This window comes from Pogoniulus pusillus, chromosome 37, assembly GCF_015220805.1.
Source record: "Pogoniulus pusillus isolate bPogPus1 chromosome 37, bPogPus1.pri, whole genome shotgun sequence".
Lineage (NCBI taxonomy): Eukaryota > Metazoa > Chordata > Aves > Piciformes > Lybiidae > Pogoniulus > Pogoniulus pusillus.
Window position 1 is genome coordinate 2,509,624 of NC_087300.1, and position 18,213 is coordinate 2,527,836.

Consider the following 18,213-nt stretch of genomic DNA (forward strand, 5'->3'; position numbering starts at 1 on the left):
CAGCAGCTCCTACAACCTCTGCACCAGCTCCTACAACACCCCCAGCAGCATCCACAGTCCTCCAGCAGCTCCTACAACCTCCACTGCAGCACCTACAACAGCCCCAGCAGCATCCACAGTCCTCCAGCAGCTCCTACAACCTCCACTGCAGCACCTACAACACCCCCAGCAGCATCCACAGTCCTCCAGCAGCTCCTACAACCTCCCCTGCAGCACCTACAACAGCCCCAGCAGCATCCACAGTCCTCCAGCAGCTCCTACAACACCACCAGCAGCATCCACAGAGCCTAACATTAAGAGGACTGCTACAGGTAGCATTTCTCTCCTTCCCAGTCACAGAATCACAGCAAGATGCAGGTTGGCAAAGCCACTCAGGCTCACCAAGTCCAACCTGTAACTCTATTCTGCAACATTCACCATAAACCATATCCCTAAGCACCACATCCAAACCACCCTTAAACACAGCCAGGGTGGGGGACTGAAGGCAGGAGGGCTCTGGGCAGGTTGGACAGATGGGCACAGTCCAAAGCCAGGAGTTTTAGAAGGCCAAGTGCCAGGTTCTGCACTTTGGCCACAACCACCCCATGCACAGGCTGGGGCCAGAGTGGCTGAGAGCAGCCAGAGAGGGCCCTGGGGGTGCTGGCAGAGAGGAGCTGAAGAGGAGGCAGCAGTGCCCAGGTGGGCAGCAGAGCCAATGGCATCCTGGGCTGGCTGAGGAGCAGTGTGGGCAGCAGGACAAGGGAGGTTCTTGTGCCCCTGTGCTCAGCACTGCTCAGGCCACACCTGCAGTGCTGTGTCCAGTTCTGGGCTCCTCCATTCAAGAGAGATGCTGAGGTGCTGGAAGGTGTTTGGAGAAGGGCAGCAAGGCTGGGGAGGGGCCTGGAGCACAGCCCTGTGAGGAGAGGCTGAGGGAGGCTGTAGCCAGGTGGAGTTGGGCTCTGCTGCCAGGCAGCCAGGGCCAGAAGAAGGGGACACAGCCTGAAGCTGTGCCAGGGGAGGTCTAGGCTGGATGTTGTTAGGAAGTTGTTGTCAGAGAGAGTGATTGGCATTGGAATGGGCTGCCCAGGGAGGTGGTGGAGTGGCTGTGGCTGGAGGTGTTTAAAAGGAGGCTGCATGAGGCACTTAGTGCCATGAGCTAATCAGAAGGTGTTAGGTGCTAGGATTGACTTGATGATCCTAGAGGTCTTTTCCAAGCTGGTTGATTCTGTGATTAACTGTGCCCCAAGAAGGAAGGCTCAGCCCTGGTGCAGGATGGCAGCATGGCTGACTGGAATTCCAGATGCCAACCTGCTCCCAGATTGAGACTCTGTGTTTGCAGAAGGGAAGGAGCACAGGAAAATGTACAACCAGACACCACCTGCTGCATCCTCAGAGCAGCCCTTGCCAGTGCTGAACCCACTGATGAGACACTACACAACAGCACCACCCAGCCCCTTCTGCTACATCCAACCACCACCACCACAGCCAATTCAATTCACTCCCATGCCACAGGCAGGGACAGCTCCCACCAGAACAGGTCACTCAAGGTCTCATCCAGCCTGGTCCTGAACACCTTCAGGGAGGTTGTGGAGCACAGAAGCACCCAATGTGATCTTTGATCACATTGGGTGCTTCTGTGCTCCACAACCTCCCTGGGAAACCTGTGCCAGTCTCTCAGCACCCTCAACCTGTGCCAGTCTCTCAGCACCCTCAACCTGTGCCAGTCTCTCCCCACCCTCAACCACCCAAACTCAGCTTTCATCATGGGCTTGTGCTTGCACCACTCCCACTCCCACACCTTGTCTTGCTCTCCAGCTCCATCAATTTAGGAAAGCAAAGTATCCAAAGGCCCAGAAGACAACCAAAAACCATGGAGGACATTTCCACCTATCCAAACTGATCTCCAGCCTGGCTCCAAACCAATTTACTTCTCTAATTCTGTTTCCATGAAAGCAGAGAGCAAAAGGAAATCACTGTGGAGAAAACAGATTAGCTGTGACAACTTCATGCCAAGTCTACAATGAGCATTTTTGGCCTTCACATCTCAGACAAGAGCAGCACTCTCCTACCCAAGCAGGAGGCACAAAAGGCTCTTTGTGCTGTGTGACTAATGCAGGCAACAAACCAAGGCATTGAAGGCAGGGAAGAGAGGCAAAGTTAGTGACAGCAGCTGCCTGCTTCAGTCCATCTGGGATTGGAAAAGCATCTCTGGTAGAAGCACCTGCATGGGAGCTCCTCATGGCTCAAGTGCTGGGAGGAGAGGCTGAAGGAGCTGGGGTTGTGCAGCCTGGAGAAGAGGAAGGCTCCAGGGGGAAGCTCAGAGCTGCCTGCCAGAATCAGAGAATGGTTTAAGTTGGAAGGGAGCTCAAAGCTCAGGCAGCTGCAATCTCATGCTACAGGCAGAGACACCTCTCACTAAATCAGGTTGCTCAAGGTCTCATCCAGCCTGGTCCTGAACACCTTCAGGGAGGTTGTGGAGCACAGAAGCACCCAATGTGATCAAAGATCACATTGGGTGCTTCTGTGCTCCACAACCTCCCTGGGAAACCTGTGCCAGTGTCTCAGCATCCCCAACCTGTGCCAGTCTCTCACCACCCTCACTGCAAACAACTTCCTCCTAACATTCACTTTCAATCTCCCCTCTGCCACTTCAAACCCATTCCTCCTCCTCCTCTCATTCCCAGACCTTGTCAATAGTCCCTCCCCAGCCCTCCTGGAGCCTCCTTCAGATCCTGCAAGGCCACTCTAAGGTTTCCTCCAAGCCTTCTCCAGGCTGCACAGCCCCAACTCTCTCAGCCTGTGCTCACAGCAGAGCTGCTGCAGCCCTCTCAGCATCTTGGTGGCCTCCTCTGCACTGGCTCCAACACTTCCATGTCCTGCTTGTGCTGGGGGCTCCAGAACTGCCCCCAGGACTGCAGGTGGGGTGTGAGGAGAGCAGAGCCAAGGGGCAGAATCCCCTCCCTTGCCCTGTGCCCACACTGCACAGGGTTGTGTCTGAGCTGCACTTACACTGCAGGCTCCTGTTGAGCTTCTCCTCAGCCCAGACCCCCAGGGCCTGTTCCTCAGGGCTGCTCTCAGCCATTCCCCACCCAGCCTGGAGTTGTATTTGAAGGGATCCCCCTTTGCTCTGCTCTTCTGAGACCCCACCTGGAGTCCTGGGTGCTGTTCTGGAGCCCCCAGCACAAGCAGGACATGGAAGTGTTGGAGCCAGTGCAGAGGAGGCCACCAAGATGCTGAGAGGGCTGCAGCAGCTCTGCTCTGAGCACAGGCTGAGAAAGTTGGGGCTGTGCAGCCTGGAGAAGGCTTGGAGGAGACCTTGGAGTGGCCTTGCAGGATCTGAAGGGAGCTACAGGAAGGCTGGGGAGGGACTATTGACAAGGTCTGGGAATGACAGGAGGAGGAGGAATGGTTTGAAGTGGCAGAGGGGAGACTGAAAGTGGATGTTAGGAAAGAGTTCTTGACAGTGAGGGTGGTGAGAGACTGGCACAGGTTGGGGGTGCTGAGAGACTGGCACAGGTTTCCCAGGGAGGTTGTGGAGCACAGAAGCACCCAATGTGATCTTTGATCACATTGGGTGCTTCTGTGCTCCACAACCTCCCTGAAGGTGTTCAGGACCAGGCTGGATGAGGCCTTGAGCAACCTGTTCTAGTGGGAGGTGTCCCTGCCCATGGCACAGAGGGGTTGGAAGTGGCTGAGCTTTGAGGTCTCTTCCAACCTAAACCCTTCTGTGGATCTAGAAACTGGTCTCTCACCCCTCTAAGTTGATAGCTTTAGGTAACTGAAGCTGGTTACACTTCATGGACTACCTGCAGGTCCTGTTGGCCCAAACTGCTCCCCCCAAATTGAGACCTTTGTGGGACACCTGAAATCCATTTTCCAAGCAAATGCATGGGGGTGGGGAGGGAGTCAGTGAGCAGGTTTTTGAGGCTGAGGAAGCAGATGGAACCATGAGCTCAAACCAGGCTCAACAAAATACAATCCCTGCAAAGCAGACTCCAGCAAAAGCAGCACTGTGGGTGGAAATCCAGAGAGTTTAAAACAATCTAAAGCTACAAGGACATGAAAAGATATTTCCACTGTTTCAAGAGGAAAAAGAAAAGGGAAATTTAAAAGCATCACCTTTGGACAAGCAAGTTAGGAAAGTGCCTAAAAGCCACAGACTGCCTTTGGTTGTGCAGGCCTGGAAGGTAGATTGAGAGTTGCTATTAGAGGGAGGGTGGGGAGACACTGACACAGGTTGCTCAGGGAGGTCCTGGATGTCCCCTCCCTAAAGGTGTTCAAGGCCAGGTTGGATGAGGCCTTGAGTAACCTGGGCTAGTGGGAGGTGTCTCTGCCCATGGCAGGGGGTTGGAACTGGCTGAGCTTTGAGGTCTCTTCCAACCCAAACCATTTTGTGCATCCATGAACCTGCTGTGGCAGGGGAGTTTGGGGCTGGTGCCCAGTGCCAGGCCAAGGCAGAGTGGACATAAACTGCACCATGCCAATATAAGGAAGAAAAAAGTCTTCACTTTGAGGGTGGCAGAGCACTGAAACAGGCTGCCTGGGGAGGTTGGGATGTCTCCATCTCTGGTGACACTCAGAACCCTCCTGGATGTGTTCCTGGGTGATTTAGTCTATGTTATCCTGCTTTAGCAGGGGGAGCTGGACCAGATGATCTTCAAAGGTCCATTCCAACCCCTCCTACCCCCAGCAGGGAGGTTGGAAGTGGATGAATTTTAAGTGCCTTCCAACACAAACCACTCTGTGAATCTTTAGGACATAAATATTCTACCATGAGGAGTCTTTAAGGTTCTCCTCAAGCTTTTGCTCACAGTGTGGAGTGGCACTGGGAAACAGCTGGCAGGCCACAAGCAAATCCCAACTGTGCTCAAGCACTGCAGGTAATTCCCAACTAGGTGCAGCCCCTTCCCAGGCAAGAGAACAGCATTCCCAGACATACCATAAGGTTCATAGGTATCCTGTGCCTCCCCGTGTCCATAATCATAGTATTCTGTGTCCCTGGAAGAGTAATTAGGCTGATTACACAGGCTGCTGGAATCACATCCCTCACCTGACACAACTTGCACAAACACTTGGGAAGCAAAAATACCCAAACCATGACTCATGGCCACGGTGTCCTGAATGGCCAAGGACACTGAGACACCCCCAAAAGTGATTTCCCAGGGAGATTCCACTCTCTCTACAGCTCAAGCTCAGAAATGAGTTTCCATTCCTTTAAAAGAAACCAGGATCATGCATAAAGCTCAGTACCAGAGACAAACAAACTCACCCTTGGCCCTGGCTGTAGTAGCCTTCATAGCCCTCATAGCTCTGGTCTGCATAGGCATCATCATAGCCCTGAAATGGATGATGACATAAACAGGGTGAGTGGAAGGAGCAGAGGGTAAAGCCTGAGCATGAGGAATGGTAAAACTGAACTCAGGCTGCAGCTGCTCTGAGAGGAGCCTGTGCTCCACAACCTCCCTGGAGGTGTTCAGGAGCAGGCTGGATGAGGCCTTGAGCAACTTGTTCCAGTGGGAGGTGTCCCTGCTATGGCAGGGAGTTTGGAACTGAATGATCCTTGAGGTCCCTTCCAAGCTAAACCATTTCCTTCTATGGTAAACCTCCCCTTTTACCTTGTATCTAGAGTATTAACAGTCCCTTTGGGGATCAAAGAGGCAGAGCAGGGCACCTAGCACCACAGCAGTGACTGGAGGTCACTCTCCTGATGCATTTAAGATCATTTAACAACACTGAGTGCCTAAGGCAGGGTCAGGCAGTTGGCATTCAAAACAACACCCCGAAGAGAAAGGATTTTCTTACATATTCCTCATAGGATTCTGGAGCAGGAGGAGGAGGAGGAAGTGGTATCCTCTGGATGCCAGCTGCACGTGCTCTGGGTGCAGGAGCACCTCGGACTGCTGGGGGAGGAGGCACTCCACGGGCTACAGCAGCTCCCCTGCCAATGGCACCCCTCACCGGGGCTCCTCGCACAAGGGCTCCCCGAGGTGGAGGAGGAGGAGGAGGGGGAGGACCAACCCCACGGCCCCTGAAAAGAAGACAGAAAGGATTGTGAACAGCTCTGGCTGGGCTGGAGCTGAGCTGAGCCCCGAGGGCAGCCCAGGTGCTTCTTACACCTCCTTTCAAAGGCAGCAGCTTGATAAATAAAGAGTGCTCATCAGCCCAGCCACCAATCCTCCACCCAGAAGGACAGCCCAGGAGTTGGCCCTGTTCTTGCACTGCAGGATTTACAGAAACCACCTCTGGGGTGAGGGCTCTGCTGCATTGGACACTGCACAGATAAACGAAACAAGGCTGACAGCAGCCTCTGGCCGAATCACTTCTCTGAGTGCCTTTCAAGCAAGCCTCTGGCACTTACCTCTAAGGACTTCTCCACCTCAGGCCTGTGAAGGTCAGCGGTGAGATGAGCAGGGGCACTCCTGAGCTAAACACTCAGAAGCAAAGCCTTTCTCCTTAACAGAGAGGCAGTGAAGCAAGCACTCCAGCACCACTTTGCTCACCAACCTCATCCCAGTGCCTCGACAGCAGTGACAGAGCAATGCCAGCCTCTAACTCCAGGGCAAGGTCGCTTCGAACGGAAACTGCTGCTGCTGCTGAAGGCTCCAGCAGCAAGCAAGACCCCATCAATCTACCCATGATGTTGCAGGCCAGTTTTTGAAAGGCCTGCTTCCTGAAGCTACTGATTTTAGGCATCCAAAGGGACACAGAAGGCATCCCACTGGCCCCAGATTCCATCTCAAAACACATGAAACCTTTGGTGCCAGCTGGCCGAGAGCATCGCCACACAAGGCAAGAAAACCCTGGCCAAAAGCCAAGGTCAAGGCCAACAGCTGATGTGTGAGAACAAGGAGTCCAAGCCTCATCTGGCAGCACAGAAGCAACGTTTGCAGGTCTGTGGGTTTGGGGAAGGTACCTTGGAACAGGTGGAGGTGGTGGTGGAGCTGCTCCCCTTCCCCGCACAGGGACTCCTCGGCCGCGAGTTGGCTCTGGGACACCGTTCAGGTAGGAGAGCTCCAAGAACTGCTCCTGACAGATATCATCCATCATGTCCTAATGGAGGGAGAGAGTCACAGGATCACAGCATGTCAGGGGATGGAAGAGACCCTCCAAAGCTCACCCAATGCAACCCCCCTGCCAGAGCAGGAGCACCCAGAGCAGATCACACAGGAACACAGCCAGGCAGGTCTGGAATATCTCCAGAGGGAGACTCCACAGCCCCCCTGGGCAGCCTGTGCCAGGGCTCTGGCACCCTCACAGGGAAAAAAATCCTCCTCATAGTTAAATGAAGCTTCCTCTGCCTCAGCTGCCACCATTGCCCCTTGGGCTGGCACTGGCATCACCCAGCAGAGCCTGGCTGCAGCCTCCTGCCACTCACCTGCACACATTGATAACCACTGCTGAGGTCACCTCTCAGCCTCCTCTTCTCCCAGCAGCACAGCCCCAGCTCCCTCAGGCTCTGCTCCTAACAGAGCTGTTCCATTCCCTTCAGCATCTCTGTGGCTCTGTGCTGGACTCTTCTCAAGAAGTTCTATGTCCCTCCTGAAGTGGGGAGCCCACTGGAGTCAACTCCCAAGAAGAGCTAAGCAGCCAGAGCAGGGCTTGTGAGCAGCAGCTGAGGGAGCAGAGGGTAACCAGCCTGGAGAAAAGAAGGCTGAGGGGAGACCTTCTGGCACTCTACAGCTCCCTGACAGGAGGCTGGAGTCAGGTGGGGGTTGGTCTTCCTAGCAACAAGAAAGGAAGTGGCCTCAAGCTGTACCAGGGGAGGTTTAGGTTGGGTATTGGGAGCAATTTCTTCCCTGAAAGGGTCTTCAAACCCTAGAACAGGCTGCCCAGGGAGCAATTTCTTCCCTGAAAGGGCCTTCAAACCCTAGAACAGGCTGCCCAGAGAGGTGGTGGAGTCTCCATCCCTGGAGGGATTGAAGATGCAGTGCTGAGGGCCAGAGTTTAGCAGCAGACTTGGTAGTGCTTGGTTAAATGGCTGTATTTAATATTCCAGGCCTTTTCCAGCCCAAACAATTCTGTAGTTCTTGAAGATGTATTTGCCAAGGTTGGAGAGTGGAGAGGTGAAGCCAGGCAAAACATCTCTCACCTGCAGCACCTCACAGCTGCCAGCGAGCCCAGGCAGCACAAACCGCTGAAGGACCAGGGTGAGCTGCAGCTTGCTGAAGAGCAAACCCCCATGTGCCAATCCAGGCTGTCCTGTTCCATTTCTTAGGCACTCAGCATGTGCCTGGCTCCAGCAGGTTCTCTCAGCTCAAGAACCAGCACATATCTTTGGTGACCCTGCAGAGAGCCACCGGAGCCCACTCGATCCCTCCAGGCACAGCCAAGCTGGACCTAGCTCAGAGGCTCTTTGTGATGCCATAGCAAGAGCAGGAAGCAAGGAGGCTCCCACCAGATGTGTCTTCACAGCACTGCTGGCTTCCATGGGGACTCCTCTGCTCATCTCCCCAAGTTTCACAGGCTGTTTGAAGGCAGCCACGGATAAGACACTTTAAATAGCAAGGCTGAAGGCTTGCTTTAGCAAGCTGGGGTTTGGAACCTCCCAGGGGCTCCTTGAAGATGACCTCTTTCCTTCAAAGACACTTTGCAGAGCAATTTCTCCTCCTCTCTGTGGCAGACTCATAGAAATCACACACAGTGCTCACATCCTCCACACTTCCCTGCTCCACAGCACCACTCCAGGGTTCCACCCACCCCTGGGGTTTCAGCCTGAGTCCAGAGGAGGGCAGAGGAGATGCTCAGAGGGCTGCAGCAGCTCTGCTACGAGGACAGGCTGAGAGAGTTGGGGCTGTGCAGGCTGGAGAAGAGAAGGCTTGGAGGAGACCTTGGAGTGGCCTTGCAGGATCTGAAGTGGGCTGCAGGAAAGGCTGGGGAGGGACGATTGACAAGGGCTTGGAATGACAGGAGGAGGAGGAATGGGTTTGAAGTGGCAGAGGGGAGATTGAAAGTGGATATTAGGAAGAAGTTTGTAGTGAGGGTGGGAAGAGACTGGCACAGGTTGCCCAGGGAGGTTGTGGAGCACAGAAGCACCCAATGTGATCTTTGATGTCCAAGCAACATCATCAGGAGGGCTGCAGCAGCTCTGCTCTGAGGACAGGGCCAGGTTGAGGGTGATGAGACCCTGGCACAGGTTGAGGGTGATGAGGCCCTGGCACAGGTTGAGGGTGATGAGGCCCTGGCACAGGTTTCCCAGGGAGGTGTTCAGGACCAGGCTGGATGAGGCCTTGAGCAACCTGTTCCAGTGGGAGGTGTCCCTGCCTGTAGCATGGGTTTGGAACTGGCTGAGCTTTGAGATCCCTTCCAACCTAAACCATTCTCTGATTCTATGATCTCAGCTCCTAGATCGTGGTGCCAGGGTACAGTCAGGTCTCTTCTCACAGGGAACAAGCAGCAGGATGAAAGGAAATGGCCTCAAGTTACAACAGGAGAGGTTCAGGTTGGACAGGAGGAACAGTTTCTTCCCTGAAAGGGCCTTCAAACACTAGAACAGGCTGCCCAGGGAGCAATTTCTTCCCTGAAAGGGTCTTCAAACCCTAGAACAGGCTGCCCAGGGAGCTATTTCTTCTCTGAAAGGGCCTTCAAACACTAGAACAGGCTGCCCAGGGAGCAATTTCTTCCCTGAAAGGGTCTTCAAACACTAGAACAGGCTGCCCAGGGAGCAATTTCTTCCCTGAAAGGGCCTTCAAACCCTAGAACAGGCTGCCCAGGGAGCAATTTCTTCCCTGAAAGGGTATCAAACACTACAACAGGCTGCCCAGGGAGCAATTTCTTCCCTGAAAGGGTATCAAACACTACAACAGGCTGCCCAGGGAGCAATTTCTTCCATGAAAGGGACTTCAAACCCTAGAACAGGCTGCCCAGAGAGTTGGTGGAGTCTCCCTGCCTGGAGGGATTGAAAACCTGTGGAGATGTGGCACTGATGGATGCAGTTTAGTGGTGGACTTGGCAGTGTTGTGTTATAGGTTGGACCTGACCTCAGAGATCTGTTTCAACCTCAGTAATTCTCTGACACAGGTTTGTTATCTCCAAGCTCCCTCAAACACATCAACCCCTGCAGCACTCTGCAAACCTTCCCCAGCTCCAACCCATCAACCTCCTCCACAAAGGAGCTCAATGGACATACTGGGACAAGGAACTTCTTGACTTCTTCCATGGCATGAGCCATCAGAGCATAAGCTTCACATGGGGGTCCAAAAACCTCAATGAAGACATGCAGGTCCATATTCAGGTGAGCATATTTAGGGTCTCCCCCTTTACGTAGCTCTTCCTCCTGAAATAAAGCAGAGCAGAGTTAGAGAATCACAGAATAGAAGCAGAGAATGGTTTAGGTTGGAAAGGACCTCAAGGATGAGCCAGTTCCAACTCCCTTGCCATAGGAAGGGACAAATCCCACTAGAACAAGGCTTCATCCAGCCTGGTCCTGAACACCTTCAGGGAGGTTGTGGAGCACAGAAGCACCCAATGTGATCTTTGATCACATTGGGTGCTTCTGTGCTCCACAACCTCCCTGGGCAACCTGTGCCAGTGTCTCAGCACCCTCACTGCAAACAACTTCTCCCTAACATCCACTTTCAGTCTCCCCTCTGCCACTTCAAACCCATTCCTCCTCCTCCTGTCATTCCAAGCCCTCATCAATAGTCCCTCCCCAGCCTTCCTGTAACCCACTTCAGATCCTGGAAGGCCACTCCAAGGTCTCCTCCAAGCCTTCTCTTCTCCAGCCTGCACAGCCCCAAATTAGTTCCCTCAAACTAACCAAGATGCAAAGAAAGAACTTTTCTTGTAGCTTTTCTCTTCCTTTTCCCTTCACAGGAAATATCTTTCCAAGCTTTGTGGCCATGGCTGGACACAGATGATGACAGCATTCAGATGCCAGCTGCACTTCTTATCTTTCAGAGCTGCCTTTCCAGGTGATATTTTTCCTAGTCCATTGACAGTAGTCACTTCCTCCCACCCCCATCCCAGAATACTAAGCATGTGCAAGCTGTGGTCCTCCTCCTTGCTCCTCTACTCGGAGCACTCTTTTCCACCTCGTGAGGTTTGATGTCTCAGAGAAGCTTCCTCTTAACTTGACTCTTAGATGCTTGTGTTCATCAGATGGCTTTAAGAATCATGGAATGGCTCAGGTTGGAGGGGACCTGCAGCCCCAATCCATGCTGGGATTCTGTGACTTCACCCAGCAAGAGGAAAGGCATCAGTGGGTGCCTGGAAGTTTGCTGCCCTCACCTTTGCTTTGTCTCGCATCGAACCTTTCCCAAGCACAGATATCTTAGCACCAGTTTCTTCCTGAAGTCTCTTGATGGTGTTGCCTTGAGGTCCCAAAATCTTTCCAACAAAGTTGAACTGTAAATGAAGAAATAATAATAATAAGAACAACAAAAAACCAAACCCAAAACCAAACAGCAAGGTAAAAATCAGCTCCAGAGCTCAGCAGCCTTAACAAAAGCTCATCTCAGGGCTGAAGAATTTAATCACTCTCATTTTCACTTCACCTCGCTGAAAAATCAGGTGAAGAGTAAAATGCCCAAGAAAATTGAAGTCCCAAAGCATTCTTTTGGAGAGGAAGAAGTAAAGAAAAATAAGCTCCACCAAAAAGCAAGCAAAGGAAGTTAAATGAACTGACACAAAGTGTTTAACCCTAGCATCTATTCCCCAGCAAGGCTGAAGAGTTAAATGAGCTCTTAACGGTAAAACTGAAAGCTCTACATCTGGAATGGTCTCTTCTAGATCCCAGCTAAGCTTGATTCCAATTAGGCTTGATCCCAAGACCCTCTCAAAATGGAAGAGATCATCAGAAATCTGGAGAGCAGCCCTGTGGAGAGGGCCCTGGGGGTGCTGGTGGAGAACAAGTTACCCATGGCACAGCAATGCGCCCTTGTGGCCAAGGCCAATGGGATCCTGGGGTGTACTAGGAGGAGTGTGCCCAGCAGATCAAGGGAGGTTCTTCTCCCCCTCTCCTCTGCCCTGCTGAGACCTCATCTTGAATACTGTGGTCAGTTTTGGGCTCTCCAGTTGAAGAGGGGGTACAGGGTTAACCCTCCTGGAGGGAGTGATCTTGAAGCTGATCCCAGGTGGGCTTGACCCTTCCCCCCAAGGTCAAGGGGAACCATACCCAGGGATGGGTCTGAACACCACCAGGTGATGGTTGGTCCACTCCTCCTTCCTGTCTAAAGAGCCATAAAAGCAGGGGGACTTCTTGCTCTCTCCTTCCCTGCCTGCCAGAATCACCACTGCTGTTCCCTGCTGCTCTTTGCCTCACCAGGTGGCCATCAGCACCACAAGGTGGTTTGGAGAGAGCAGGAAGTCCCCCTGCTTTTATGGCTCTTTAGACAGGAAGGGGGAATGGACCAACCATCACCTGGTGGCTTCAGACCCATCCCTGGGGAGGGGTCAAGCCCACCTGGGATCAGCTTCAAGATCACTCCCCCCCCCCCCAGGAGGGTTAACCCTGTACAGAGGGACAGGGATCTGCTGCAGAGAGTCTAGCAGAAGGAGGATGATGAAGGGGCTGAAGGGCATGGCTTACGAGGAGAGGCTGAGGGCCCTGGGGCTTTTTAGTCTGGAAAAGAGAAGACTGAGAGGGTATTTAATCAATGTTGATAATTATCTGAGGGGTGGGGGTCAGGAGGTGGGGGACAGGCTCTGCTCACTGCTCTCTGGGACAGGACAAGCAGCAATGGATGGAAGCTGCAGCACAGGAGGTTCCAGCTCAGCACAAGGGGGAACTTCTTACCTGGAAGGGTCCCAGAGCACTGGAACAGGCTGCCCAGAGAGGCTGTGGAGTCTCCTTCTCTGGAGCCTTTCAAGGCCTGCCTGGATGTGTTCCTGTGTGATCTATGTTAGATAGTGTGGTCCTGCTCTGGCAGGGGAGGTTGGACTTGATGATCTCCTTGGGTCCCTTCCAACCCCTAACATCCTGTGAGCTTGGGATCAGCCCCAACAATCTTGCCCAGGAGAAAATAACTCCACAGAGATAGTGGGATGCAGGCAGAACTCCTGAGGAGAGTTTGAGAGCTGCCACCTCCAAGGCAGCCCTTCAAAAGAAAACCAACCCAACAACCCAAAAGAATCCACAGAACCCAATCCAATCACAAAGGTTCAGGAAGGTCTTTTCTGGCCCTCACCTTGGGGTACTGTTTGACAGGGATCAGAACTCGTTCTTTCAGTTTCATGTTCTTGTGGGAAAATAAATCCAGGTAGTTCTCCTCCTCATCCTTCTTTGTTGTTTCACCCTTCTGAATCTTTTCAATCTCTAAACAAGAGGAAAAAAAAAACCACCAAATGAAAGGCTGCTTAATATTCCTCAAACAGGCACCAGCTGGAATTAGGAGAGCAGGAATTAGGATAGGACATCACCACCACCACCACCACCACCTCCCTCCTGGTTTCCCTGGCAATAGATGAACACTCAGCATTGCATTCATGGGATCTGATAGCCAGGGGCAAGCTCAGCAGTGCCAGCCCTACCTGCCTCTTCCTCCCTTCACACCTAGGAATTCCAGAAGGCCACAAAAGTGGATAATGAAGAGAAACAGCAGAGAGTGGTCTAGAAATTGAGGTGCAGGAAGTTTCATGGAAAGATGAGGAGGGATTTTTTTATCCCTGTGAGGGTGACAGAACCCTGGAAGAGGCTGCCCAGGGGGGCTGTGGAGTCTCCCTCTCTGGAGATATCTCAAACCTGCCTGCATGCATTCCTGTGTGATCTGCTCTAGGTGCTCCTGCTCTGCAGGGGGGCTGGACTGGATGAGCTTTCAAGGTCCCTTCCAGCCCCTACCAACAGCTAAAAGGAGGAAACTGCAAGCACAAGTTTTGCATCTCACTTCTGCTGTGCCTTCCCCTACCACTCCCCAAGCTCCTGTCCCCACCACGAACACTGTGCCCATGTGTGGGCTCCTGAACCTACACCAAACCAGCTCCAACCCCTCTGACCTCACAGCTGCACTGCAGTATCCAGAGGGGACCTACAGCAAGGCTGGGGAGGGGCTGTTGAGAAAGGATGAGAGGCAATGGTTTGAAACTGGAGCAGCAAAGATCTGAGGCTTTGGTGCTTGTGTTTGAGACCAGCTGGAGGAATCTCTTGTATGGAGTCCACACAGACCCAGACCCTAGGTGCTGTTGAGGAGGAGACTGAGAGGGGCTCTAATAAATGATTATAACTCTCTGAGGGCTGGGGGTCAGGAGGGGGGGACAGGCTCTGCTCACTGCTCCCTGGGACAGGACAAGCAGCAATGGATGGAAGCTGCAGCACAGGAGGTTGCAGCTCAACACAAGAGGGAACTTCTTGCCTGGAAGGGTCCCAGAGCCCTGGCACAGGCTGCCCAGAGAGGTTGTGAAGTCTCCTTCCCTGGAGCCTTTCCAGGCCTGTCTGGATTCATTCCTCTGTGATCTGTGTTAGATTGTGTGGTGCTGCTCTGGCAGAGGGGTTGGACTGGATGATCTCTTTGGGTCTCTTCCAACACCTGTGAGCCTGTGACAAGAGTAGATGGCCTCAAGTTGCAGCAGAGGAGATTTAGGTTGGACATGAGGAACAATTTTTTCACTGCAAGGGTGGTCAGGCATTGGCACAGGCTGCTCAGGGAGGTGGTGGAGTCACCACCCTTGGAGGGGTAAAAAAAAATGCCTGTCTGGATGTGTTCCTGTGTGACCTGAGCTAGATTGGATGGTCCTGCTCAGCCAGGAGGGTTGGACTCGATGATCTCTTTGGGTCCCTTCCAACAACTGTGATCAGAGGGCTGCAGCAGCTCTGCTGTGAGGACAGGCTACAAGAGTTGGGGCTCTGCAGCCTGGAGATGAGAAAGAGACCTTGGAGTGGCCTTCCAAGATCTGAAGGGGACCTACAGGAAGGCTGGAGAGGAACTATTGCCAAGGTCTTGTCATGAGAGGACAAGGAATAATGGGTTTAAACTGGAAGAGATTGAAACTGGATGTCAGGGAGAAGTTGTTTGCAGTGAGGGTGCTGAGAGACTGGCACAGGTTGAGGGTGGTGAGACCCTGGCACAGGTTGCCCAGGGAGGTGTTCAGGACCAGGCTGGATGAGCCCTTGAGCAACCTGTTGATGTGTCCCCTGAGCAGCCTGCTCTAGTTGGAGGTGTCCTTGCTTGCCTGCAGGGGGGTTGGACAAGATGCCCTTGGAGGCTTCCTTCCAATCCTAGACTCTCAAGGCTGCACACAGCTGTGCCAAGGCAGTGGCCAGCAGCACACCAGGCAGGCTCTCAGGGCTGCACACAGCTGTGCCAAGGCAGTGGCCAGCAGCACACCAGGCAGGCTCTCAGGGCTGCACACAGCTGTGCCAAGGCAGTGACCAGCAGCACACCAGGCAGGCTCTCAGGGCTGCACATAGCTGTGCCAAGGCAGTGGCCAGCAGCACACCAGGCAGGCTCTCAAGGCTGCACACAGCTGTGCCAAGGCAGTGACCAGCAGCACACCAGGCAGGCTCTCAGGGCTGCACACAGCTGTGCCAAGGCAGTGACCAGCAGCACACCAGGCAGGCTCTCAGGGCTGCACACAGCTGTAAGGCAGTGACCAGCAGCACACCAGGCAGGCTCTCAGGGCTGCACACAGCTGTGCCAGGGCAGTGGCCAGCAGCACACCAGGCAGGCTCTCAGGGCTGCACACAGCTGTGCTAAAGCAGTGACCAGCAGCACACCAGGCAGGCTCTCAGGGCTGCACACAGCTGTGCTAAAGCAGTGGCCAGCAGCACACCAGGCAGGCTCTCAGGGCTGCACACAGCTGTGCCAGGGCAGTGGCCAGCAGCACACCAGGCAGGCTCTTAGGGCTGCACACAGCTGTGCTAAAGCAGTGACCAGCAGCACACCAGGCAGGCTCTCAAGGCTGCACACAGCTGTGCCAGGGCAGTGGCCAGCAGCACACCAGGCAGGCTCTCAGGGCTGCACACAGCTGTGCCAGGGCAGTGACCAGCAGCACACCAGGCAGGCTCTCAGGGCTGCACACAGCTGTGTGTAAGGCAGTGGCCAGCAGCACACCAGGCAGGCTCTCAAGGCTGCACACAGCTGTGCCAAGGCAGTGACCAGCAGCACACCAGGCAGGCTCTCAGGGCTGCACACAGCTGTGCCAGGGCAGTGACCAGCAGCACACCAGGCAGGCTCTCAAGGCTGCACACAGCTGTGCTAAGGCAGTGGCCAGCAGCACACCAGGCAGGCTCTCAGGGCTGCACACAGCTGTGCTAAGGCAGTGGCCAGCAGCACACCAGGCAGGCTCTCAGGGCTGCACACAGCTGTAAGGCAGTGACCAGCAGCACACCAGGCAGGCTCTCAGGGCTGCACACAGCTGTGCCAGGGCAGTGGCCAGCAGCACACCAGGCAGGCTCTCAGGGCTGCACACAGCTGTGCCAGGGCAGTGACCAGCAGCACACCAGGCAGGCTCTCAGGGCTGCACATAGCTGTGCCAAGGCAGTGGCCAGCAGCACACCAGGCAGGCTCTCAGGGCTGCACACAGCTGTGCTAAGGCAGTGGCCAGCAGCACACCAGGCAGGCTCTCAAGGCTGCACACAGCTGTAAGGCAGTGGCCAGCAGCACACCAGGCAGGCTCTCAGGGCTGCACACAGCTGTGCTAAGGCAGTGGCCAGCAGCACACCAGGCAGGCTCTCAAGGCTGCACACAGCTGTGCCAAGGCAGTGGCCAGCAGCACACCAGGCAGGCTCTCAGGGCTGCACACAGCTGTGCTAAAGCAGTGACCAGCAGCACACCAGGCAGGCTCTCAGGGCTGCACACAGCTGTGCTAAAGCAGTGGCCAGCAGCACACCAGGCAGGCTCTCAAGGCTGCACACAGCTGTAAGGCAGTGGCCAGCAGCACACCAGGCAGGCTCTCAGGGCTGCACACAGCTGTGCTAAGGCAGTGGCCAGCAGCACACCAGGCAGGCTCTCAAGGGTGATGCTGAGGAGCAGTAAATTAATTAGTGGTGCCAACGCACCCTGACATTAAGGAGTTGTAGTTAAGGTGCAAACAACCCCAATAAAGAGAAACCTGCCTGAGAGACACTCCAGAGTGCAGTCTGCCTGATGAAAGTCTTAGGAGCTTCAGTTCATGAAAGGAAATGCACTTTTCTTTCTTCCTAAGTGGGCTTTGTGAGTTGTAAGCCTGAGGCACACAGCCATAAAAGCAAGTGTCACAAGTGCTTAACTTGATTCAGGCAAAGCAACAACTACACAGCCCTTTTCTCTTCATTTAATTGTTTGGGCTCTTAAAATTCTGAGGGTTGTCTTTTTTTTTTTTCCCCTGTACATTGGGAATTACAGAGGCCTGGCAAAGCAGAGAGGCAGCCTCTGACTGCACTGAAGGCAGGCTGCAGCCCCAGGAGGAGCTGGAACAAAGTCCAAGTAACCTTCTAGAAGTAGGTCGTGAAGGTAGGGTAGTGAGGGACTGCTACACAAACACCTTCCCCAGGCTGGCTGCAAATTCAGAGGTCACTGAGAGATGGCTGGAGACAGACAGCTCCTTACAGACATCCCAAATGGAGAGGACTCCATGAGATGAGAGAGCTGAGGGAGATCTCAGATGAGATGACAGATGAGATTCTGTCCCTGCAGACATTCAAGATCAAGCTTGGGGACACAGTCTCGAGTTGTACCAGGGCAGGTCTAGGCTGGATGTGAGGAGGAAGTTGTTGTCAGAGAGAGTGATTGGCATTGGAATGGGCTGCCCAGGGAGGTGGTGGAGTGGCTGTAGCTGGAGGTGTTGAAGCAGAGCCTGGATGGGGCACTTAGTGCCATGGTCTGGTTGGTTGGGCAGGGCTGGGTGCTAGGTTGGCCTTGGAGGTCTCTTCCAACCTGCTTGATTCTATGATTCTGTTCTATGATGTGGCCCTGGGCAGCCTATTCTACTTGGAGGTGTCCTTGCTGCCTGCCTGGGGGCTGGAGAAGATCACAGAATCAGGCAGGTGGGAAAAGACCTCCAAGCTCATCCAGCCCAACCTAGCACCCAGCCCTGCCCAACCAACCAGACCATGGCACTAAGTGCCCCAGCCAGGCTTGGCTTCAACACCTCCAGCCACAGCCACTCCACCACCTCCCTGGGCAGCCCATTCCAATGCCAATCACTCTGTGCCAACAACTGCCTCCTAACATCCAGCCTCAACCTGCCCTGGCACAGCCTGAGGCTGTGTCCCCTTCTTCTGTCCCTGGCTGCCTGGCAGCAGAGTCCAACCCCACCTGGCTACAGCCTCCCTGCAGGCAGTTGCAGACAGCAATGAGCTCTGCCCTGAGCCTCCTCTTCTCC

At 54.1% G+C, this 18,213-nt stretch overlaps 1 protein-coding gene across 1 annotated transcript in view; it reads right to left on the minus strand.

The window, feature by feature from the left end:
• KHDRBS1 (KH RNA binding domain containing, signal transduction associated 1) overlaps positions 1-18,213 on the minus strand; it is a 30,904-nt gene that overhangs the window by 4,913 nt on the left and 7,778 nt on the right. The window contains exons 2-8 of the mRNA XM_064172414.1: positions 13,104-13,231; positions 11,206-11,322; positions 10,106-10,252; positions 6,893-7,029; positions 5,782-6,007; positions 5,249-5,316; positions 4,919-4,977 (exon numbers count right to left, since the gene is read on the minus strand). Of these exons, the coding sequence (XP_064028484.1) occupies positions 4,919-4,977; positions 5,249-5,316; positions 5,782-6,007; positions 6,893-7,029; positions 10,106-10,252; positions 11,206-11,322; positions 13,104-13,231 (882 nt within the window). The remainder of the gene's footprint in view (positions 1-4,918; positions 4,978-5,248; positions 5,317-5,781; positions 6,008-6,892; positions 7,030-10,105; positions 10,253-11,205; positions 11,323-13,103; positions 13,232-18,213) is intronic.